The sequence below is a fragment of the Rhagoletis zephyria genome, unplaced genomic scaffold, assembly GCF_001687245.7.
Source record: "Rhagoletis zephyria isolate East Lansing unplaced genomic scaffold, Rhagoletis_zephyria_1.1 Rzeph_scaffold_00626, whole genome shotgun sequence".
Taxonomy (NCBI): domain Eukaryota; kingdom Metazoa; phylum Arthropoda; class Insecta; order Diptera; family Tephritidae; genus Rhagoletis; species Rhagoletis zephyria.
This window is the reverse complement of record NW_016157710.1, coordinates 166,403-192,584: the sequence shown is the minus strand read 5'-3', so window position 1 is coordinate 192,584 and position 26,182 is coordinate 166,403. Positions and strand designations below refer to the sequence as shown.

The 26,182-nt window shown below is 34.5% G+C and overlaps 1 protein-coding gene across 1 annotated transcript in view; it reads right to left on the bottom strand.

The window, feature by feature from the left end:
- Positions 1-331: 331 nt before the first annotated feature.
- Positions 332-26,182, bottom strand: part of LOC108360776 (nucleolysin TIA-1) — a 184,592-nt gene continuing 158,741 nt past the window's right edge. The window contains exons 4-8 of the mRNA XM_017613204.1: positions 20,803-20,905; positions 20,409-20,601; positions 5,988-6,338; positions 5,375-5,534; positions 332-412 (exon numbers count right to left, since the gene is read on the bottom strand). Coding sequence (XP_017468693.1) covers positions 371-412; positions 5,375-5,534; positions 5,988-6,338; positions 20,409-20,601; positions 20,803-20,905 — 849 coding nt within the window. The 3' untranslated portion in view covers positions 332-370. The remainder of the gene's footprint in view (positions 413-5,374; positions 5,535-5,987; positions 6,339-20,408; positions 20,602-20,802; positions 20,906-26,182) is intronic.

The window sequence follows — 26,182 nt, the reverse complement described above, 5'->3', positions numbered from 1 at the left end:
GGTGCTGCTGCTGTTGCAGTGACGCCGTTGTTTGTTGTTGTTGTATTAGGTAGTGTTGTTGCTGCGACTGCTGCTGCAAACCGCATTGCTGATAGTGCGTATGATGCTGCTGCTGCTGCTGCTGCTGATGTTGTTGTTGCTGTTGTTGATGCTGATGCATTGCATTGTACGGCTGTACAGCCAAAATAGTTGCCGCCGCAGCTGTGGTAGTTGTTGTTGCCGCTGCTGCTGTTGGAGCTATAGCTGCAGGCATAGGTGCTTGTATTGGCGGTGCTACAGTGACTTTTGTGCAGGCACATAATGTTGTTGCTGCAGCTGCGGCGGCTGTTGGTGCACCATTAGTTGTTGTAAATGCCGGCCATCATGGCAGCTACACAAGCAGGCTCGGTGCAAGCCATTCATCTTCAGCCAGCTAGGGTGGTGGAGAGAAGAGAGAAAAAATCTAAATAAAGAAGAAAGCGAGACTATACAACGTGGTAATAATAAGAGATTTGAAAGATTGTTAACCCTTGTGGGCCCAATCGTTTACTCGGGTACCCATTGACACATATTATATCAAATAACTTTTTTTTTCTTGGAACAATTTTCTAAATCCTCACGGAAGTCCACGATTTGACTGACCTTACATAAATAAATGCTCTTAAAATATTTTATATTTCATTTCAGCTCAGAAAATTTTGAATTTGAAAAAATTGTACACGAATAGTTCAACCGGGGTACGCAGGTACCCAAATAAAAATAGGCGGAAAAATGTTTAATTAAATAAAGTATAACTAATAATATTGTTTTTCAATTATTCATTTGTTAAATTGAGCTAATATAAATAATAATAAAAATAAAATGTAGTCTACAAAAATAACAAATATTTTTCTACTTTTCTGGCAATAAGTGTGCCGAGCAGCTCTCTTAAAACAACCGCGCTGAGGTGCATGACAATACGTTTGGCTGCGCCAAGTAAACTATTGATAGAAAGTAAACTGTTATCTAAATATAATATATATTTTTTTCAAAGGTGTTTTGGTATATTCCTCGGATATAAAGAACATAGAGACCCTCTTATTGCTTCTCTTTTCAGATTAATGTACCAGACCATCTCGGAATTCACAAATATATGATCTGGCTCATTAAAGATTATACCGGACATTATATTACAAAGATCCTTGTATATAATACTATCGTTGGATTTGTATAAAAATATCTTCGGTAACAACAAATAGATCAGTATACATCTAATCATCTTCTTCTTATTTGGAACTGCAACCATTTGCCGGTTCGGGCCGAGAACAAAAAACTTCGCCAGTTGCCTCTCTCCTTTGCAGATTTGCGCCACCTATTCATCCTAAGTGCAGACAGGTTCTTCTGCACTTGGTCCTTCCATTGTGTTAGTGGAAGCCCTTGGTTTCTTTGTCCACTCATGGGTGCGGAGTCGAAGGATCTATATAGCTAATACCCAGGATTATACTAGTTACAGCCGACTTTTAGATATAAATCCGTAAGTGGACACGCAGGTGCCCCGGTTGGCCTAAAACGCTAATTAATTTGGTCGGTTTCACTAGGATTAAATAAACTATTACTCATACGCAGTGGTGAATGTGAGTATTCATACATTTATACATTCTATGGCATTCAATCCCGAATTCTCGGAATGCGAAATTAAAATATTAGGTTATTGAGATTTATAGGAAGAAACTTAAAAATAAATAAAATTTAGTTTTTCTCAAATTTCATAAAAAAATATAACATACCGGGGGATCGTTTACATTTCACAAATCTATTTACATATCTTTATTCAAAAAAAAAAAAATTGCATAAAATATAATTATAAATAATGCTTCGCCAAAGACTAAATTTGGCAAATGGTGTCGCCTACGTTATTTTGGTGCTTAGGGCTGGAAATATCTCTCCAACGAATGCTACTTTGGACTGACAATCTGAAATCTGTGGCTTAAAATTCACTTTGTTGAACTGACAATTGGAAGATGGAACAGAAAACTTGTGAATGGTGTGTAACGTCAAATCTAGCAAAAACTCGACAACAATGGATCCAGCTCCCTCATTCTCTTCGAACGCTCTCAACTTAGAATAATTTCTGGAGTTATCACTGACCACTGCCTCATGAAAATACATGCCGAAGTGAAGAGGAAATCTGAAATCTCGAAAAAATGCTCTGTTCAAGCAACTTTATCTTCACAAACACTTTTTCGGCTGAATTGACAGTTTCCAAATAAAGTAGATATGCGAAATAGTATTCCATAACTTCTTACTAGATACTTTTGATAAATCATTTGTGATTCTTGTCGGCTATCAGTTGGCACCTCTTCTAGATACATGTTTACAGCCTTTGAGCCCAACAATGTCAACGGGCTAGCAAAAGGCTTCATTGAAGTCAATCTTCATCCTCGTGTATTTGGTACTGAATACGAATCGCATGTCACACGAACATATGTACATATGTATATATATGGCTAATCTATTGTTAATGCACTTTGTTTTGCGGTAACATCATTCGCACAAAGAACGCATTCAAATCGAATTGAGAGTGAAAGCATGCTGCCACTTAACATTTTTGTGTGCATTCAGTTAACTAGACGTTCAAAGGTGAGTGGGCTAACAGTTTTGCATTGGCAGAGAGATTAAAGGAGTTTAGCAGCACCGAGTGAGCTAAAGAGTTTAGTTGTTAATATTTCACTTTCAGCTATGACTACTAGTTGTGCCAATTGCCCATCGCAGGAACTTGCCGCATAAAAGTTCTTTTAAAGTCTTCACTTCCAACGTTAAAATGGAAATTTGCTTATAGCATAGACAGACAGAAACTTCAATTCAGATTAACGGAGCGTGGGACACGAACCCACGACAAGCAATTTTTTTTAATTTTTTTATGTACTTTAGTTTAAAAAAAATAAAATGAAAAATATAAAATAAAAACCACAAAATTTTATTTATTGAAAATTACCTATTTTGCGGGGAGCTATTCTGGGCCCTACCGTCGAAAATGCTTCTGATCCGTATTAATTTTTAGAATTAACTGCAGGACTTAATCCGGATCAACTGCAGTTAATTTCCTAGATAAATCGGAATGAAAAAGTTAATCTGGATCAGTGCTATTGTATGCATAATTCAGATGCCGTACCGTTATATAAAAAAAAAAAAAAATAAAAAATTTTTAAATCGATTTGAATCGAAAGAAAAATAATCGATTTTGGCAGAAATCGTCTAAAAATAAATTTTGTCAAATAACGCCATTAATTTAATTTTTATAAAGTAACAAAAAAAAAAAAACACTGCGATCTGACTAACACCGAAATTATAAAAATCTATTTTAAAATAATTTTTAACACTTATATTGTTCATAACGCAAAATCAAGATTTATCCTAAAACTATCAGCTAGCTTAAAATTCAACATACTTTTGGAAAAGCAAAAAGTGAGATAAGGTTTGTCTATGTCTAGACAACGATATGAGTATTCAACAGGGACTTCATAAATTCTTAGCCCTACTTAGGAATAAGTTAATCTATTTTTAAAACAAGCTTTCTAAGCTGGACGAAGTCGGATCATAAATATGGGTTACCCAAATATCTCGACTACTGTGCCACCTAGCGGACTATTTCATCTTTCATATTGCATTGTCATCGGGTTGTGTGCTAAGTTTGAAGGCTCAAGTCACTAGCTCATGGGGAAGTTGGTGAAATATTGATCGCGAAATTCTAGGAACTACATACTTACATACATAAGTACATAAAAATGGAGTTGAATAAAAGCTTGTAGTAAAGTTATATAACTTTCTAATTTTTTTTCAGAAAATAGAAAAAATTATGTGTGTTGCTTAAAAATTAACAGCTATTTTTTAATGGCGCCCAATAAGGCTTGCGTAATATGAACGAAGGGCATTGGATTTTAATATAGCAAAGTTTAAAGATGCTGGATCTTACCGTTGATTTTTGGCATTTGGCCATTTTGATCGAAATTGTTTTTTTATGGGAAAGAAAATGTGCATGAGCGGCAAGAATGGAATTGCCAAAAATCAATGGGAAATCCCAACATCTTTCAACTCTGTTATGCTAAAATTCGAATGTAGCATTACCCATAAATTTATACAGAGTTATTTTCAAGAGGCTTCCCTTCAAAATTTGATAGTAGAACAATTAATCCGTAGATTAATATGCATTGAGTAAAGTAAAGCCGAATGTCGATTCTAGATTTCTTTTTATCGATTCACGATTCGAATCGGGAGTAAAAATCGACAAAAATTAAATTGGAAGGAATCGGTTAATCAATCTTCGATTTAATAGATTTAAAACCGAGTAGAAATTCCATTTGTTCAGAATTTCGAATACTTCCCAACCATTCGATTATTCGATTCGTAATTCGGAGGTATAAAATCGACTTATTCGAATTTTCAACAGTTTTGTCTTGTGGAAAATTTAAAAGTTTTTTTTTGTAGAATGATAACTCAAATTGAAAAAGGGATTGAATTGAACTTAAATTAATGTGTTTAATTATTTTGCTCTTTTTAGCTTCAAAACCAAAAATAAATTCGAATAAAAAGTATTTTTTTTTCTCAATTAAAAAAAAAAAACAAGAAACGAAATTAAAGTTTCAAAAAGAAATTTTTAAGCAAAAAAGAAAGCCGACTTCAATTCTCATATAAAAATTTAAGACTATCGTTAATTTGTTCATGCTCGAATGAGCCAAATTAGTACGGGACCACCTGTGAGGAACACTTTTCCCTAAAAAAAAAATATTATAGAAATCGGTTAACGTGGTCCAAAGTTATACGGTAACATATGTACATAAAACAAAAAATATTCCAACGAATTGATAACTTTCTCCTTTTTGTGAAGTCGGTTCAAATTAAATAAAAGTTGCCTTGACGTAAAAAAATATCAGTAAAATTTGTGTATTTTTTAAGTACCAAAGTATCAATTTTAAAAAAATTAACAAAATTAGAAGTATAATGTGCTTTTATCTATATTTCTTGCTTTGCAAAAACAAAAGAAATTTGTACATATTTCATGTTACATGTATTCAAGGGCTGTCCGTTTAATTGATTATTTAAAAATATTCATAAAGTAAGTGACTTAATTATTCGATTAATTAAAAACTATGAGTACTCAAAAGTTCGAGTTCGAGATTTCTATTAATCAAAAACTAAAGTATTTGCAAAACTAAAGTATCTTTTGCAAATAAAGACGAAAATCGATTTTTTCCGAATTCGATTTCAAATATCCGCTGTTTTGGAGTTAAAGTTTTGATCGAACTAACCCATCCCTAATCTCTGTGCCTATGCTCTTACGTTTCCCATTTTCACCACTAGTTTTATTCATGTTCAAAGCTTTTTCTACAACTGTTTACTTATCTGCGGATACACTCACCTGTGGACTAACCTGAAATTGTTGCATGGGATAGGCAACAACGCCGGCAGCCTGTGGCAAACCACTGCTGACGCTCTGTGCAATTTGTGGAGCGGTGGCGCCAGCCAACGGCGCTTGAGGTGGCACACTCTGCCAAGTACCGGGAATTTGGACGCCCATGCTATGCGAGGTGAAAGTGAGGAGAGAGAATTATCAAATTAGAGTTAAATATGGATTTTATTTATTTATTAATCTAGAATTTACACATAAATATTTAGAATTGTTTTTTTTTTTTTAGTGGCTAAATTTAATGATACATACATACATATTATGAAGCTAATAAATTATACTAGCAGCATGGGTAACCAATCTTTATTCAACATTTTTTTATGAACATTTTTTGTTAATTAAATTCCTAATAGCTCAATCGTTTTTGATCTTTCAAAAGATCTACTTTTAAATATACACACATGTATGTATGTTCATATGTATCGTTATATTTTTTAAATGCAGTTATATTTTATTTTATGTCATGCACCATAATTCTATTTTTAAATTGCTATAGCCAACTATCCTATCACTTGCAATGCTTTTCTCCATTTCATAAAATATTTTCTCCATTTTCTTCCATTACCCCATATATCCTTGCTGGTAGCCAGCAAATTGCCCGTATGTCGTAAATCCTTGCATGCCTTGCAAAAATTGTCCCGGTTGCAGTGCGTTGGCGGGTGTGGGCGCTGCTGTGGGATATGTGGGTGCCGGTGGATACCAATAGCCGGCCACTTGTTGCCCATATGCTGCTGCTGCAGCCGCCGCTGCTGCTGTGCCAAATGGGAAGCCAGGGCTTAGTGCTTGCCCGGCGATGGCTGACATGTGATTGGGGTCGCCACTCTCTTTGCCCCACGCGCACTTCACAGGCTGTTGATTGATTTCCGTATTGTGTACGCCAACAATGGCGTGGGTGGCGGCCTCTTTAGTAGAAAAGCTGAAAAGAGTTATTTGGCATGGCTTACGTGAAATATATTTCAGCTGATTATATTTAAGACTTAACATTTATCTTAAAGTTATAACTATATATCTCGTTTGTGGTGTGCGTCTTTAGGCTGTGTATGTGTAATTAATAATTCGTAGATTTTTAAAATTTGTTCTTGGTTTTTACAAAACAACAGGAAAACTAATACTTCCAAAATCACTTGTGTATTTATTGCTACAATAGTAATGGAGTAATGGACAGTTCAAGTATAAATATATAAATTTTTGCTTCTTTAAAATACTTCCGTCTTCTCGTCCCTTTTTTTTTTGTGTTTTGAGATACGAGGTTTTGCCAAGGTACGGTTGATATGTATGTAGTATGTACTAAGAGCTTTACCACTCAGTCATAAATTAGTGACTTACAGGGGAAATTGTGAATTAGATAGTTGAGAGTATTTTGTAAGACAATTAAAAGACCCTAGACAAGATAGTTTGAAAAATCTTGTTTATTCGGACTCACTTTTAATTAGCCATGACCAGGCATGTGCAGAGACTTAGCAGGTGCTAAAAGAGCGTTAACATCGCGTGTACGTATACAAGCAAGAGCGTAATGATGGCAACGCGACAGCGTGCACAATGAATTGGATACACTAAACACGGTGCACATTAGAGCGGTGCACTTCGCGCATTTTATATCGCATCGCGTATCGTATCGCATATCGTATCGCTCTAATGTAACCAACATAACCAACTTCAAGTGCGTTTTAAACAGTTGCGATAAAAAAAAAACAATTAGGCCATAGTGCCATCCTAAGTACTTAGAGTCTTTGCTGAAGAAAAAGCGTTGTCTACCACTACTTATATACATAATAATATCAAAAATCTGAACCAGCGACAAACCCTACCGACGTGTGATCTGACAGACATTTTGAGAGTTCCAAAGTGTGTTAGCGAAGACGTATCCCCCCGTGCTTCTCTCTACCCCTCGGGCAGTCGCTCGTAAGCGTTCGTGGTCAGAGGTTGTATCGACGCGTGCGATTGTGGTTAGCTTTGATATTTCGGTTCGACTTCACGGTACGATTTTCAAAAAAAAACGGTTGATTTTATTTTTCATTTTGACCTAGAATACGTCTTGCGTTTCGATACGGAGGCTATGCACAAATGTTGTAGTTGTAATTTTTAGAGCTTCACGAAAATGCTTATTGCACGAGAACTAGTGAAGCGATTTCAAAGGGAAGTATGGCGTTTTAAAGACAAAATTCCAAGCCTATCGCCAGATAGATTTCTGTAAGTAACCAGTTCGGTGTCTGTCGTAGAAACAACGGTAAATATCGGATTTTTTTGGGGTCAATTTTGAGCTTTAAAGTGCTCTAGCAATTTATGATTTGCAGATATAACTTTCATTTTCGGGATACAGATTCTTTGGAGTAGTCGAAATATTACCATGTACAGATTTTATATAAATTTACCAAACATTGAGCACTCTAAGGCAAAAAATTAACAATTTTTTTATTTCCGAAATTCTCGAAAACCGCTCGAATGATTTTGTTTTTGTTTTATTTAATCAAAAATTCAAGAATTTCCTTCCATTTGGTATATAAGAAGTGTTGATTGATATCTTCTAAGTATGCTTATTTCATTCAAATATATGGACATAAATAATTTTTCATACAAAATCATTTCGCAAACACGTGCATGCGCTGTAAGTGAGAGAAGGAGACAAAAAGTATGTGTGCATTTGAATATTTATAAAAGACGAAGGTGAAGAGGAATATGTAGATGAAGAATATGATAAACCTAAGAGTAAAAACAAAGATAAATCTAAAGAAAAATATGAGGATGAGTATACCGATAAAATTAAAGATTAAAATAGATGGAGAAAAATGAAAATAATGGTAGTTATACATAGTGAAAATGATATAGACAGAGATTGAATCTGGGGACTATTTCGTGATTTTTGAGATTTTCGGAATTCTCGGGACTTATCGATATAATAACCGATATTTTTATCGATGTTGTTATCCAAAGTTTCATCGATATTGTTATTGATTTTGCTATCGATATTTTCGGAATTTATCGATATAATGATCGATATTTTAATCGAGTTTGTTATCGATATTTTTATAGGTTTTGTTATCGATATTGTTATTGATTTTGGTATCGACATTTTCGGAACTTATTGATATAACAAACTATATTTTTTACCGGGTTTGTCATCAATATTTTAATCGATTTTGTTATCGATGTTTTTATCAATATTGTTATCGATACTTTTAGCGATTTAGTTGTCGATATTTTTATCGATGTTGCTATCGATATTATTATCGATTTTGTTATCGATTTTGATTTCGATATATTCATCGATTTTTTATCGATTTTGCTATCGATATTATTATCGCTTTTGTTGTCAATATTTTTTTCTTAGTGTGTGCCTTCGTTTTTTACTTGGATGTGCTCTTAACCATACCACGTATGCTATGTTTGAATTTAGCGGCTGTGTCTTCGATACAGCCTGCAGACGAAGACGAAGGCGCTGGACTGTTCCTTTTCATTTTGAGTTATTATCTAATTATTAATCTTAAAAAAAAATGCTTTCCAAAAAAAAAAATAATTGTTCAATTGATAAATCTTAAGATAACTATTCCGCCCAAACGAATTACATATATATACCACTAAAACGCACAAGCCGATTAGGCCATGTCTATCTATACGTCCGTTCTTCCGCTGCTAGAATACAAAGCCCAACATGGTNACCACTAAAACGCACAAGCCAATTAGGCCATGCCTATCTATACGTCCGTTCTTCCGCTGCTAGAATACAAAGCCCAACATGGTGCAAAGTTTTAAAGCAACGCACTATACGTTTTTAACGTTTATTATGCTTTTTTTGAAGTGGAAAGTGGGCGTAATTTTAGTCCGATTTTTCAACACAGCTTTTTGCACAGGGTTTGGTACAAATTGATAAATCGGTTACCAAGATACACATACAGTGAACCAAATAAAAACTGGGACACGATATTTTAGTAAGTTTTGGCAATTTTTCTTTAGTTTGTTAAACGTTTGTTATTTGTTTATGAAAGTATAGCTGATTCCGTAACACAGACGATATAAATTCATATTTCAGACTTTGTGAAAAAATTATGTCAATTCTGCAAATTNATACCAAGGTCAGTAATTGCACAGGGTTTGGTACAAATTGATAAATCGGTTACCGAGATACACATACAGTGAACCAAATAAAAACTGGGACACGATATTTTAGTAAGTTTTGGCAATTTTTCTTTNGCACAGGGTTTGGTACAAATTGATAAATCGGTTACCAAGATACACATACAGTGAACCAAATAAAAACTGGGACACGATATTTTAGTAAGTTTTGGCAATTTTTCTTTAGTTTGTTAAACGTTTGTTATTTTTTTATGAAAGTATAGCTGATTCCTTAACACAGACGATATAAATTCATATTTCAGACTTTGTGAAAAAATTATGTCAATTCTGCAAATTNACGATATTTTAGTAAGTTTTGGCAATTTTTCTTTAGTTTGTTAAACGTTTGTTATTTGTTTATGAAAGTATAGCTGATTCCGTAACACAGACGATATAAATTCATATTTCAGACTTTGTGAAAAAATTATGTCAATTCTGCAAATTTTGACCAAAACTTCTAACTTCTTGATCAGCGTCTTTAGAAAAAATTTTGGCATTAAATGTTTGTAGCCCATCAAATTTTAGTAAAGTAAAGTGCAAATTTTAGGTATCTTGGACTTACCTCTGATTTTTGGCAATTTTAGGGGTGCTCCGCATTTTTTCTCATATAAAAAATTTTCGAACATAAATTGCCAAAAATCAAGGGTAAGTGCTAGCATACATACCCCAAACTCTTTCATTTGACCTCTCGAACCCTAACCGCCAAAATAACGTAAGCGACATTTTTTTCGAAATTTTCTTCTTGATGCAGAAATATTCCTAGATAAGATAAGATAGAAATATTCTAGATGCNCAAAATTTTCGAACATAAATTGCCAAAAATCAAGGGTAAGTGCTAGCATACATACCCCAAACTCATTCATTTGACCCCTCGAACCCTAACCGCCAACATAACGTAAGCGACATTTTTTTCGAAATTTTCTTTTTGATGCAGAAATATTCCTAGATAAGATAAGATAGAAATATTCTAGATGCATTTCTGCATCAAAAAGAAAATTTTGAAAAAAAAATGTCGCTTACGTTATTTTGCCGGTTAGGGCTCGATATGTAACCTGATGTTTGTTAATAATCCAACGAAAGTTTTGTATCCATATAAAAACTGTCGTGTCACGCGAAATTTCGAACTAATTTAGAATTGTCCATATCCCAATGAAACTGATTGCTCTTTATACAAGGTAGGTTGGTCCGGAAAAAGAACCAAATCGGAAGCTATTCACGCCCACCTCCCTTATTACGGCGCACAGTGGTTCAGTTCCATACATTTTTTGGGGAAAATTAGAAGGAGTAGATGTAGGGTTTTCATATGTAAACCCTATGGACATAAATCAAGAAAAAAGTCAATAATGAGAGTGGTCGCTTTATTTCAAATCCGATGAATCTATATTTACATATATATTTTATGTATATTTACTTATACGAATGGATATTTACATATGTATGCACATATATTTGTAGCGGTGTATTTTCATAGGGATATATAATCTTCAGTGAAACTCTGAGAAATCTGTAAGAATTTTAAAATTTATAATTAACTTCCGCTGTTATTTACAGTATGTTTATACCATACATAAATGCGTAAGGGACATTACTTCTTGTTTCATAATATCGAGCGCTAAACACCAAAATAACGTAAGCAACATTTATTTTTTCAAAGTTTTATTTTTGATGCAGAAATGCATCTAGGTGCTCTGGGAATATTTCTGCATCAAGAAAAAAAATTTGAAAATAATGTCGCTTAAGTTATTTTGGCGGTTAGGGCTCGATATGTATGTGCCTTCTCTGTTAAATAATAATAAAAACAGAAAAGCAAAAATAACAATAAAATTTAAGTACCTACTACTTGTAGTTAGTAGCGCGAACAAAGCGCGTAAGTTGTGCAGTCGGCCAAGGGAATCAATCTTGGCGCATCAGCGCACTGCAGATTTTTTAGTCAACATGGCATGGAGTGTCGCACACATTCATACATACAAAGATACATGCAGACATATGTACTAGGAATGTTAGGCCCGGGATCCCGGGACTTAAGGTCTCGAAAATCCAGGGATTCGTCCTTGTGAATCCAAAAATTTAAAATTTTTTAAATTCTAAAGAAATTTCCTATTGCATATTTCCTATTTCCTATCCCATATTTTGATTCTACATTGCATTGATATTTTTTGTTAGCAATTTTTTGAATTAATCATGTCTCTGAAATTACAAATTCCTTCAAAATAAATCGTGCGGTAAGAGAAAAAAAAATAAAAACGCCACTTTAAATAAAAAAGTAGGTTTCAAACCCATTTATTTATTATTTATTTCATGGTAGGAGTGCTTCTCAAACAATACAGAAGAATTTTTTCTATTCAATTTGTTGAAAAGTAATGAATATCTAAATCCCGGGACTAATCCCGGGATTCCGGGATTGTGACAACGCCATCCTGGAAAACCCGGGATCGGAAAAAGCCGAAAAATTAACATCCCTAATATGTACATATCTATGTACGTGTGTATGTAAGTAAAAAAAATCGTACCCTGCAGTTAAAAATTGACGATACGATACATTTGGCATTCGATACCGATATTTTCTACTCGATAGTTTTGAAATGATATTTTTTTGTAATCGAGTACCAGAACCCTAGTATCGTATCGAATGTTATAAACTCACATTACACGGATAATGTTATTAACAAATCTTGCCGATATAAATTGGGCTTTAAAGAGCAGAAATTTATAATGTGTGGTGGAATTTGAACCCGCGACCTCGGTGTTTTAAGTCAACACCTCAATCTCTACGTGTTGTTACACAATATGTTAGTGTTTGACTGAGATTCTCCTCCGATTTGTCGCGTGCGACTTAATGTTGTGGCCCAAAAGGGGTCCCTACAGCTTTTTGTCGACTTTGAGCAGCGATTTTGTTCTAATGGAAAGCTGTTTTTCATTTTCAAGCTTTGCGCACTTCTAACCGTTACACTACAGCGGCTTATACACGAGACCTATACTCGGATGAAGTTTTTGGATTTTGGTATCGATATTTGGAATATCGAGTCGTATGCTAATCATAAAGGGATGGTGTTACATCATGAGAACCTGAGACCATACATATTTTTGGAGACCCGACAAAAATGTTTGAAACTGGCCACAGCCAGCATATTAACCTGACCTTTGACCGTAAACTTCAATTCTTTTCGGTTTTAAGGTGGATTGGTTCTAATATGTATAGTATGGAGACTATTGAATTAACTGCAGGGAAAATTTTTCAGCTGCTGTTGAAAAACAAAACTTGAGAGCATTGTAGCAGTAAACTGAACGGCATTGATGGCAACAAAAGCAGCAGCAGGCAGCTTGCAATCGCCCTCGGTATTTGAAGTCTCCAAGCTCATTATGTTGGCAAACATTGCAAAACAATGCAACGCAATACTAGAAAAGAAAACAACAACAAAAAAACAAAAGCAAAGCTTAACTAAAATAAAAACAATGCTGCCAGCTAGCTACTAACACAACCAACTTAACAATAAATTGGCTACAGCAAAGTGCACGAAGGCAGCGAACAATGGCTGGGGGGGAAAATGAAATGTACCTACATACACACATACATACATATGTAAATATGTATGTAAGCAGTCCACACACACGAGCAAATCAGCGTCAAGTTACTGACATGCAATGTTGGGCGCATTGGTGTGAATAATGTGGGGATCTGTTCGCAAAACTAGCCTATTAATTACATATAACCCCATAAGTAGAAAACTAATAGGAAAATGTTAGCAAGGTCAAATTAGAAAGAGCTGGCAGTTAAATTAAAAATGTAATAAATTGTATTTGGGAGATTAGTAGCATTTTAATTTTTATTTACGATTTGTCAAATTGGAAGGCAAAACTTTTGTCCCAGATTTCTGAAAGCTTGTAAAACTAATTTTGAGTTGCGCGACCCACTCCGTTACTTATGCTAGGATTTTAGCTCTCATTCCAGCACCTTTGATATATCAGAAAGCGATACTCTCCTCTCTCAATAAATAAATTATTAACATGAAGACGTAAAATCAGCTGATGAATTTAGTTCTGTAGCTTAACAAACTCCTGATTTTCGTGACTCGGCGCAAATATTGAAAATGTTGGTGCCGTACGTCATGCGTGTCTTCCGACTCTTATTCTTTCCGTCGAAATATCTATTGGTAAAACTAGCAATAAAAAGGAGCGCCCACGAGCACAAAGGAAAGATCAAGTGCCGACGAACCTTTCTGCTCTTAGGCTAAACGACTGGCGTATATTCGCACAGCAGATAAAAAGTTGCTTGGGCACGATCAAAGCAGACAGGAGGTTGCAGCATGAAATAAGAAGAAACACTCTAGGTAAATTTAAATCTGTCGCGGAATCTTTTGTAAGACGTGAAGTGCAAGGCCAGCCCTTTGAACACAGATAAATAGATTGATTGATATAGAGGTATGCACTGTGCACAAGAGATCTTTTGTACCCTAAACTATTCAGGGTATCTCAGCCAACCCTAGATATCCCAGAAATTTGAGAAGATCTCCAAAAGTTAGCGATTGTATAACTTCTTCACTTGGCTAGAGTTGGCCTAGGTATCTCTCTCGGCTTCTCGAAGCCACCTCGCACTCTTAAGCAGGTGTAAAGGAGTCCCCATGGACAACTCGCAGAAATGGCATAGGTCATTCGACNCCAAATTTGAGAAGATCTCCAAAAGTTAGCGATTGTATAACTTCTTCACTTGGCTAGAATTGGCCTAGGTATCTCTCTCGGCTTCTCGAAGCCACCTCGCACTCTTAAGCAGGTGTAAAGGAGTCCCCATGGACAACTCGCAGAAATGGCATAGGTCATTCGACCAGATCCCTAGCTTATACAAGTGACCTCTTGGTCTGTAGTGACCTGTCAGAAAACCTGTTATTATCCTTAACCTCTCTTTTAGAAGATTTATAATACCTCAGTAAGCATTTAGCAAGGCGTAGACCTGCGGGTTACGCCAGTGTTGATCTCTGACTCCATTTCTCTCCTTGCTGAGCTTCTACTTGATTGTGCTAGGTCCGATCTAGAGATGCTAGCTCGATATAAAAAAATCGATTTTTGAATCGATTCGGATCGAAATAAAAATAATCGATGCAGGAAGGAAACGTCAAAAAATAAATCGATCTCCAAGATCGAGTCATATATTTTGTCAAATAACGTATATTACTTAACCAAACTTTTATTGCACATAAGTAACTTTTAAAATATACATATATACATTGTTCATAACGGTTGCAATAACTAGAATTACTTGAAATAAAGTGTAAAATAAGGTTTTCTATACTAAGACAATCATGGGATCATGAGAAACTTCATAAATTCTTGAACCGAATATACAACGAAGGCAACGAAATTGCAAAAATGTATGCCAATTTAAACATGCCATGTGGAATCAAACACAATGACACGGGAAGTGTTTAATGCCCAACATAGTGGTTAAAATGGTTTTTGCCTAGTTAGTCCTATTAAAGAATTTTTTTTTTAGATTTTTATTTTTTTTTTTTTTAAATCACAAATTAGAAAAAAATTTTCGTTTTACTTTAAAATCAAACAATATTTTAAGAAGTGTAATGGAGCTTACGTACATATTTTTTTTTTTTTGCAATGTGAAAGTTTTTATATTTTTTTTTTTTGTTTGCGGTAACTTAATTTCACTTCTTAATTACGCTTTTTTAAAAATATCTTAAAATAGTAATTAGAGGGTGAACGTTTTTAAAAAAATTTGTGTAAAGTTTTGAATTAAAATTTTTGGAGTTTTTGTTGCAGTATTAGCCATAATTTTATACAAAGTTATTTTCAAGAGGCTTCCCTGAGTTATTTGGTATTTGCTTTATCATGTTTCACATTCAAATTCCTTTAAATATTTATGGATTATCTGGGGAAAAACCGTAGTTAAATATGCAGCAATCGAATTTAAAACGACATCTCTAGTCCGATCGCAAGGAAAAGCTCAGGCCCTATAGGTGACGAGGCGGCCGGTTTGCTTCCTCGTTACCACCAACTCTCATGTGGTCCGGTTAAATAATATTGTGCTTCGCCAAGACCTTAAGCCTATCAATGCACTCAAAAACCAAGCAGGACTTGACCAAGGCTGTTGAAAGGGCCTTGAGTGCCGCCTGGCTATCTTTCAATATTATAATTTTCCCATTAGGGCAATTCCTACGCAGGTAAATCTCTACACACAGACTAATGGCATATACCTCCGCCCGAAAGATATTCTCACGGGTACCGAGAGCTCTAGTCTTGCTCTACTTTGAATATCCTTTGAAGTTTATTTTGTACAAGTATAGGCAAGTTTGCAACTTTAGTCAGACCGATCGTCACATATTCTGTTGTAGAATGGTGGGTTAGGAGCATAGTTTAGGCATTCCGCGTGCTTTGAGTATCTGCAATGTCAGGATAACCTTATAGTGACTGTTGTATTTGCTACCCCTGTATTTAGGATTTATGATGATTAGTTAGTTTTGTTGTTATTGTGATACGAATTTTTTGAAGGTTGCCTAAACAAGATGAATCGTTTTTTACCCGACATCGCAAACTCATATCTGCAGTCCCTTTGGAAAAAGGTACGTTATTGGCTCTTTTTTAGGGGAAGTCGGCAAAGACTCTCCATGCCGACTGCTACCCTTAAGCGTTACTTAGTATAATAAGCCAAGCTGAAAGAAGAACACAGCAATGTGCTCGGCACAAATTGTAGTAGTTATGTATAGAAATGTTAAAGCGAAAATCCTACGCAGGAAGTAGGATGGGAAAAAAAATTTTAACTCCATGTTGAAATATAAAAATTTGCACAAACAGTACGGAACTAAATTGGAGGGTTGGTGGACAAGAGTTGCAGTAGTAGTGATAGTATCTTCTAGGCAGAGGCTTCAGCTATAATGGAGGTGCTAAATAAACTCGAAACCGATAAACCTGGTAAAGATGTTTTGATTTTCAGTAACGACACAGCCTGCAGGTCAAGACGTAGGTGCTGGACTGAACCTTTTTTAGATCATTTAAATTTGAAATGTTCTTAGGTTGCTTAAACAATTGTTTGATTAATATATGTATGAACATAATACTTCTAGACTAATATATGAGTGGCTTGAGCATCATATAAAATTATACTTAGAAAGGAAGGGTTTGGCGAAGGGAAACATTTTGAAAGGTGCACTAAACCAGGGGCGCACCCAGGAAAATATTTTGGGAGGGGTTTATACTTCTGAAAGTTCGCTTCAGAAAATATGCTCTTTAAGGTATATTTATGCAAGCTTTTTCGTAAATTGCACTTTATTTACATAAAATTAGCAAAGAACTCAAACATTTGTAACCGACTTCGAAAAAGGGAGAGGTTGTCAATTCGTCGGAATATTTTTTTTCTTTTTTATGTATGCTACCGCATAACTTTGAACCACGTGAACCAATCTCAACAATTTTTTTTTTTTAATCGGAAAGATGGTACCTCAAGGGTCGTCCCGTAATTTGAAAATTACTTGTTTAATATAAAGTTCTATAAACACAAGATGCGCTTAACTTTCAAAAGTAATACAAAAATTTAAAAAATTGTTTTAATGTTCATTTTCCTCAATTTCTGGTTTCTGGGTTTCGATTGATGTGGTGATTTTTGGGAAAAATTAAATGGACTTTCATTTTTATTATTTAGGTAATTTTGGTGGAACGAATTCGAAGTTGGTAAATTAAATTTTCGAATCCTTGTTAAGTACATATCAGTGGTAAACTCTTTTAGGCTGTAAGTTGTAAAAAACAACAGTAAGTGAGTATGCATTGCATATTTTTAGGACAATGGTTTCATTCGAAGTTAAATTTTTAAGAGCTCTCAATAAAAACGAAAAATTCATATAAAATTATGCAGAAGAAATAGAATAGAAATTTTCTCTATCAAAATTTCTTAAATAAGTGTGCATCTCCCAAGAAAAAAATGCTCGTATATTTATTTCTTCAAGAAAATTTACAGCAAAAGCAAAGTGCTATTAAATAAAAAATATTTCTCGTTATTTTGCTTGAGAGCCGGCTTTAGGATACAGTTTGTCTTTCAGGTTATTAGGTTTAGGGGGGGTTTGAACCCCAAAACCCACCCCTTGCGTGCGCTAATGCCCTAAACACTATCTCGGAAAATTTTGTTTTGAACTACTCGAATGTACATATATATACATATGCAATAAATAAATAAAACTTAAAAAATCGGGTTTAACGAATCACTTCTAAATTTTATTAGCTTTAATGTAAAATTAAACAAATCGGTTAAAAAGGGCAATCGCTACGCTTCCAGTTTTAAACCACTGTGTGTAGGAAGCAGAGTAGCATCGTAAAAATTAAATATCGAAATTTTTATCTTAAACTAAAAGGAAAGTGTAGCATAGTTTTTGCAACAATTTTCAAATTCAAATATACATCTAGTACACACATATTTGTACAAATTGAGGTAAGTTCATAAGCAATGAAGTTTAAAAAAAAGGTTTGCATAGTTGCGACAACTAGTTTTGTGCTTTGCTTCTTGTAAACGCAGGTATTTAATGCATCAAAACTTTGTGTATGTGCTCACATACCCTGCAGAAAAAAATTATCAATTGATAAAAAATATCCACTTTTAGTTAGATCTTTTGCAGGATTTCTACAAAATATATAACTTGTAGTTAGTTACAAACAGATAACTGGAAACGAGTTGACAAGTAAAGCAGGAGTAATGCAGGACATTGTTTCTTTAAAACGCGTTGCTATTTAAATATCCTGCACTTCGCAAATACTTTTTCGAATTGAGGACAAATAAAAGGAATATCGAAATTTCATATTATCATTTTGAAGTTATGTCTGACGGAGTTCGAATATGGGACCACCTACAGCAGAATATGTAATGTAATAAAATAAATAAAGCGATTAAAAAAAAAAATATAAAAAATTAATATTTTGTTTTTCTGTTATCAAAAAGTTGTTAGTTACAAGCTATTTACTTAAAATGAAGAGGTAACAACCCTTGACTACATTAATTCAGAGGTAAACCACCCATATTGCGGCCATCGCCATAGAAATATAGTTAGCTTTCGTCAAAGAAAATATACAGATAAAGTGAATTTTAGCTCCTTCCTAATCAACTTAAAGTTGGCTTATAAATAGTTACATATATTTCCAGCACGGTACGTACTAGGGATGTTAATTTTTCGGCTTTTTCCGATCCCGGGATTTTTGGGATGGTGTTGTCCAATCCGGGGATCGTGGGATTTAGATATTCATTACTTTTCAACAACTTGAATCGAAAAATTGCTTCTATATTGTTTGAAAAGCTCTCCTACCGTGAAATAAATAATAAATAAATGGGTTGAAACCTACTTTTTTATTTAAAGTGGGGTTTTTTATTTTTTCTCTCTGTCCGCAGGATTTTCAAAATAATAAATTTGTAATTTCAAAGATATGATTCATTCCAAAACTTGTTAAAAAAATTCAATGCAATGTAGAATAAAAATATGGGTAACAAATGCAATAGGAAATTTTTTTTAGAATTTAAAAAATAATATTTTTTTGGATTAACAAGAACGAATAGGTAATTTTTATGTTCACAAAGTTAGAAGAACGAAACACGAGAATGTTATCTAGTTTATATAAGCCCTTAACATATAATGTTTTCAAAATCAAATGAAGGGTCGCCGCGAAAAACGTTTTAAGCGCCATAATTATAAGTTTTCAGGAATGGAAAAAACGTTTCTGACGACGCACATAAAGTCATTTGATTTAGTTTTCCATTTTTCGGTGCAGCAGTCTCAAAGAAACTTGCCCGTGAATTAAAATGTACATCCATATATATCTTTTAAGTCAAAAAAAGATTTACAAAATGTTAACGATGGAAAAATGCTTCTTATATCCAAATCCCAACGGATGATACACATTTTTTCAGTAAGCCTATCATATTTGCTGGTGGCGCTTACAACCTTTTTCAACAATAACAACAATAAGTTTTGTTTGATTATTCATCATAGGTCATTTTAAAAAAATTGGAGAAATGCTTTTGAATAGTCTCAAATATGAAGTTTGAGCAGCGAAGAGAACAAGCGCAGTTGAAAATTTTTGGATTAAAAAACCAAAATTGATATTAACACAGCTCCTTCACTTACAATGTTTTTCAACATTGTCGTTTCTACTTACTTTGGAGCGTAGGATAATGTCCGAAAACTGATGGAAATGGAGAATTTTCGCTTATGATATGCGAGAGTATTTTTAACGGTAATCTGCGAAAAAAATTGTTTTGTTTGACCATGCAAATATTGCGAAATTTCATGGATAAAATTTTAAAATGACATTTTCAATATTTACCAGCCTTTTGCATCAGAAACTCGAATCTGTTTAAATTCGACAGGATTTCCGAATTAATTTTAACCCATACGTCTTCTCCAAGCTCATTTCTCTTAATTTTTAAATAATTTTTAAATTACTGACGTCATAGTGAAAAACTAAAAACGCAATTTTACTACATTTGGCCCATGGTTTCGCGAATATATTGATATTTGTGTTTAAAATTAACTATCACGCGGTGTTGTATGTGTAATGAGCTAGACATTTATAAAAAAATATTAATTATTAAATAAAAAAGAAATATAGACAATACTGGTCAAGAAAAGAAGTTTCTATTATTGCCATCAGTGCAAATTACAAATCCCGAAAATCCCGGGATTGCTTGCCAAGAATCCTGGAATTTTCGAGACCTTAAAAAGTCCGGGATCCCGGGATTAACATTCCTAGTACGTACATATAAGTATATAAATATAGTGTTAGGGCTTGTGTGTGTGTGCGTGCATACGAAAATGGCGTATATTTGCGCTTTTTGCAGCGCAACTTTTACTTTATTAGATATTTTTTTTGTTTTGTTTTTAGTTTTGCTAAAACTCACCGCACAAATGCATATCCTTTGTCCTTGAATACCCTTATCTCCTGAATTGTGCCGTAGGGAGAGAAAGTTTTCTGCAAAATCTCCTCGTTTAAAAAGCCGGACAATGCGCCATTGATGCCACCACAGTAGACAGTGCAATTAGTGGGGCTGCTTTGGTTGTACACTTCATCGAAGGTTAAAGGTTTGGCATTAACTAAACGGAAGAAAAGAGAAAAAACGAAACGAAACGAAAACAAAAAGAGGAAGTGGCAAACACAAAAGTGTGTGATGAAAAAGTGTGGGAAGAATTGTGTTGGTGTTTAAGTTTTTGTGGTAAAGTGAAAGGAGTAAATTATTATTTGTAGTTCGATAATGGATTTGATTTTTTGCAAACAAGACTTGAGTCTTAGCTTACCATCCAATTTTGTCGCCGGCGGTTTTCTTGTTGCCCAATTCGTGCGTATCGAACGCGAGCCCAACCACTGGCCATTCATGGCTGTAATGGCATTTTCCGCTTCCTGAAAATAGACAAAAAGCAAACAGAAAAGCTCAGTAAATGATTGCTTTTAATAACAAGAAAAGTAACACAAAACTAGTTAGTACATAACTATTTAGATGAGAGATGAAAGGCAAACGAAGAAAATCCGACCAACCTAAGCATATTTTAATTGCATTTCTGCACTACTTGGCAGAGTCAAAGTCGATCAGAGTTAAAGATTTATACAAAGTAAATATACGGGTATGTATGTGTGTGCATAAAAAGTTAGCATACATATAACGAATGCGGCGCAGTGTACACGCCGCTATGCTGGCCATTGAATGATTGGAGAATAAACAAGTGAACCGGCTGAGCGCTGGAAAGATACATAAATAAATCTGCTTTTGATAATCTGCTGACGATAAAGCGAACGATAAAGCACACGCTGAGCAATCGAAGCCCGCAGCAATTCGCAAAGAAAATAATTTCAACTATTCGCTTTTCGCCTTTGCAAATTATTTAAAAGTAGCAAAGCAAACAAATTCTGCAAGCCATGGCTATTTGAAAGGATAGATACTTAAATGACGAAAGGACGACACTATTGCCAAGTGGTGAACTAATCCGTTAGCTAAGCTGAGGTGGTGGCTACACAGTGCATTGGACGTATGCAGATACTCGGCAGCAATCAACGTCGTTCCTGTCGCGTTGGCTGTTGCTGAATCTTTTTCGTTGTGGCTGTTGGTGTTGCTGCCAAACTCAACAAATTCCTTGCCTTACCCATTGTTGTTGGCTGCATTTTACCATAGGGTGCTTCAATTGGCTACCAACATTCAGTTCACATTCTCAGCCACTTGCCACAAGTTGGTAATGCTGCCTGCATCACTACGACTGCCTTTAGCGACGACTTAATGGCACAAAACTTAAATTGACTTTTCGACAATGTCAACTCAGGGCATCAATGGAGCTCAGAATGGCTGAGGAAAAAACCAAATACGAAAAGGGGAAAGTGGCAAACGAAATACAGAATGAAAATTGTTGCAGCAAAGTGTAACAATAAAAAAAAGCTACAGCACAAAGAAAACTATCAAAAAAGTAAGCAACTACTGAGCGCTATGGCAAGTAGCATAAACAACAAGTTTGACAAAATGCAACAATAACAGAGCAAAATGAAAAAAAGTACCGAAAATACATGAAAGTGTTGAAAGAAAAATGAAGTGGAGAACACGAAAAAACTTTATCCTTTTGTTTTTTTTTTTTTTTGTTTTTTTGTTTTTGGCAGCGAAGTTTTGCGATTTGGGCTTTTGGGATGTGAGCGAATGCCAATAGCAGCACAATGTAATGCTGATAGAGACACCGTTGCGCTGTTATACGGCAGAGCGCNGGGCTTTTGGGATGTGAGCGAATGCCAATAGCAGCACAATGTAATGCTGATAGAGACACCGTTGCGCTGTTATACGGCAGAGCGCGTGGAAATTTATTTCAATGCTACCAGCTGAAAGGCGGTAAATAAAGCTTCGTGGAATTGTTAGCGAAAATGGCTTTAATTTAAAAGAAGAAATAACTACGAAATAGGAATTAAAGTAAAAAAAACCTTCGACGCACTACTCGCAAAGGGGCTAGCAAATAACATGAACTTAAGTTTCAGAGGATAGATCGAAAAAAATCAGTATTTACAGAGACTGAATAATTAAAAAACTCAATTCCGTTGCTTATCGTAAACAACTAGATAATCCCAAATGGATGAAGGAGAGAAAGAAGCGAAAGAGGCATTGGTTGGAATTGATTAACAAAAATACGAATAGGTACTACGTATGTATATCGTTCAATTGGATTTGAACGGCGCAAGCTACATATTACTCACAAAGTTCACCCTGTAATTTTAAATGTAACCACTGTACTAAAATTCGATCCGCGAAGCTTCCTTTTAATTATTTTTTTTTTTTTTTTAATAATAATCAATTATAAAGAAAACTTGCGAAAATAGGCTTTATGGTTAGGGTGTCAGTGGCAAAAATACATCGATGTGTTTCCTTTATATTTGACGTAGATATTTTTAGCTACATTGGTAGGCATACAACGCATAATCGATTTGCATTTGATTTTTCAGATATTACTTTACAACAAAGTATGTTATTACAAAATTGTGCAAAATTTAAAATTATTTACCATAACTGAGCTAATTGTTTTCTAACGGACTGCTGAATCGGATCTACTACTTTTTCATAAAACTTGAGAAATCATAAAAATTATAACTTTTGAGTCATGAAAAATTTTCCTTAACCCCACCAACAAATATTGTATCAAATAATTTTTTTCTCGGAACAAGTTTTTAAAATCCTCCCGGATCTTCACGATTTGATTAATTTTACATGAGGAAAGGCATTTAAAATATTTTATATTTCTTTTCAGCCCAGAAAGTTTTGAATTTGAAGAAACGTACACGAATATTCCAGCCATACGAAATATGTGGAAAGATGTATAAATAAATAAGGTGTAGCAAATAATACTGTTTTTAAAATTTTCATTTATTAAAATTGAGCTTATGTAAATTATAACAAAAGTAATATTTGGTTTCCTTTCAGGCAATAAAAAATTATGAATTATGAAAAATTATACATTTTCAAACGTGCGAATAAAAATTTACTCTGTTATTTTTATTCGTGAAGTTATTTTATCTACCCAATTAAACTGCACACCAAGTTAAAAGGAAATATGTACATTGTATTCGAAAAACATACAAAAATCTTCGAGCGACTTATCTGAGGTACACGGCAATACGACCGGCTGCTCCAAGTAAACGATCGATACTAAAGTAAACTGGTATCTGAATATAATACGTATTAGTTTCAAATCTGTTCTAGTATATTCCTCGGATACAAAAGAACATAGAGACCCTCCCTTTGCTTCCCTTTTCACTTTAATGTACTACATCTTCTCAAAATTCACAAGTTTACGCTCCAGCTGATTACAGATTAAACAGTAATTTGTATAGAATATGTCCTTTTATATATTCCCAACGTTGGATTGGTACTAAAAGATCTTCGTTAAAAATAAATCAATATACATTTAATACACAGTATTATACTAAGTTTCCCAGGTACCCGGTTGGACGACACCCACCTGGATGTAATTAATGGTGATATCGTTTCTACCAAAAAAGGTNGAATTGAAAGACTTGTACGAGGAGTCGGTTATGTTTTATTTCCGCTTTGCCATACTCAGCTGCGTCCATTGAGAGGTCGTTCAGCATACTTCGGCGTATCAAAACTTGGCTACGATCAGCGTTCATCACCAACTGGTTGAGCAAATAGGAGACGAGCTTACAGAAAACATTTTAAAGAGATTTTCTGAGGATACCAGAAAACTTGTACATACCTTCTTAAACCCAAAAATTTCTAAAAAGCCCTAAAGGCAAGTAAACTGATTAGTATGTATTTTTTTTTGGAAATATAACGTTCTTAGAAAGGGGGTCTAAACAAATGATATGACATTTTGTATTATGAATTTTAGTTTTCTCTCCCGGTTTGCCCAACCGGTTTTTGTTTTATCAACTGTCACCACGACTTTTGTCCACCTGCCTTCACATAGTCGAAACAATGTGCGGCGCCACTTAAAAGTGGCGAATTTTTCGCTGATTCTAAAGAACAAGAGCGAATGAAATTTCGTGTTTACTCTGCCTCATAAAATGAGCCGGTTGCTGGCACGAATACGATTTAATTTTTATACACTTTAAGTAATCTCTTACGTATGAAGTTCTGTCAACACTAGGCATATGACTTTTATCTTAAATAGGAGGGGAGAATTAGAAGTGATGAAAAACCAACAAAAATTTTGTTTTTGTCAAAATTAGGTACAAAAAGTCCATATATTATTATCTCCAGAACAAACTCGCAATATTAGCTTTGTTCCACATGTTTTCCGGGCTGTTTCGGTAATTAGGGAGTAAAAATAAGTTACTGTCTCACAATTGTCAAAATAGTGTATAAACGTGCCACAGCGTGAGGATAGCAAAAACCACAGTGTTCGAACCCGGAATTAACAAATTAACTGATTTACTTTTTTTTTTGCGATATGACATGTGCAGAAAACAGTTAAAGTGTATTCAGTTGAAATTTCAATTCAATTTAATCACCACATTTTCACTTTACATCCTCTATTTNGCTGTTTTACTTATTCCTTTTTTTGCGATATGACATGTGCAGAAAACAGTTAAAGTTTATTCAGTTCAAATTTCAATTCAATTTAATCACCACATTTTCACTTTACATCCTCTATTTCATTTGAAAAATATGTAAAATACTTTAAACATTTGCTGAGCTTTCATTTCCGAGATTCTGAAAGAATTTCTTTTGTGGCTAATAAAGTTAGCAAATATCTAAATTTTCTGATTCTTTAGAGGTATTTTCATTTTTGTGTTTTATAAAATTTGCTTACGGGTGTAAAAAAACAACAGATATTAAGGCAATTTGAGTTTTTGTACATTGGTGCTCGGAAAAAAAGGTTGTGCGTAGAGGGAAAAGAGAAGGTAACATTTTTTGGTAGAAACGGAAACGCCATAAAACAAAGCTAGGTACAAAGATGAGGACAAAAATAAGAAAAAATATACAGATTAAGAAAAGGATAGAGGCAAAGGTAGAGATAGAGATAGAGAGAGGGAAAGAAATAAGGATACAAATACAACGATAAAGATTAAAGTGAATTGCTATGTCTTGTAGCTCACCTCAACTCAACACACTACAACTAAATTTAACCCAACTCGACGCACTTCATTTCAATTCTCCTCACCACACCTAAATTTAGCTCAACTCACTGCAACTGATCTCATACCTATTCACCTTAACCCACCTCAACTGACCTTATCTCAACTAAATTCACCTCACCTCAATTAAACTCACTTCAATACGCATCAACTCGCCTTAACTCACTTCAGCTCAGGGCAGAAAATCACGTAAGCCGAAAGAGCCAGATTAATATCTGATCAAGGACCGCCGCACCAGCAAAACTCCACATAAATTTTTTGTGGAATTTGTGTGCTGTTAAAACAGCAACAAATAAGTATTATTTCTGAATTGATCAGCGAATCTAATTACAAATAAAATAGATTTTTGGATTTGTGATTTGATCACTCAATCCAACTAAGTTCAGTAGATCGAAATATTCAACTTTCAGGATTATGGAAAAACTAATGAATCGAGGGAACTTTCACTTCCCCACCGTGGCCTTGACGCGTTCTTCCTCTTGCTTTTCCAGTGTAAATTTGCAACAAGCTGATAAGTAATTTCACCTTTATTATTTATCTTTTTATGTGAAGAAGACA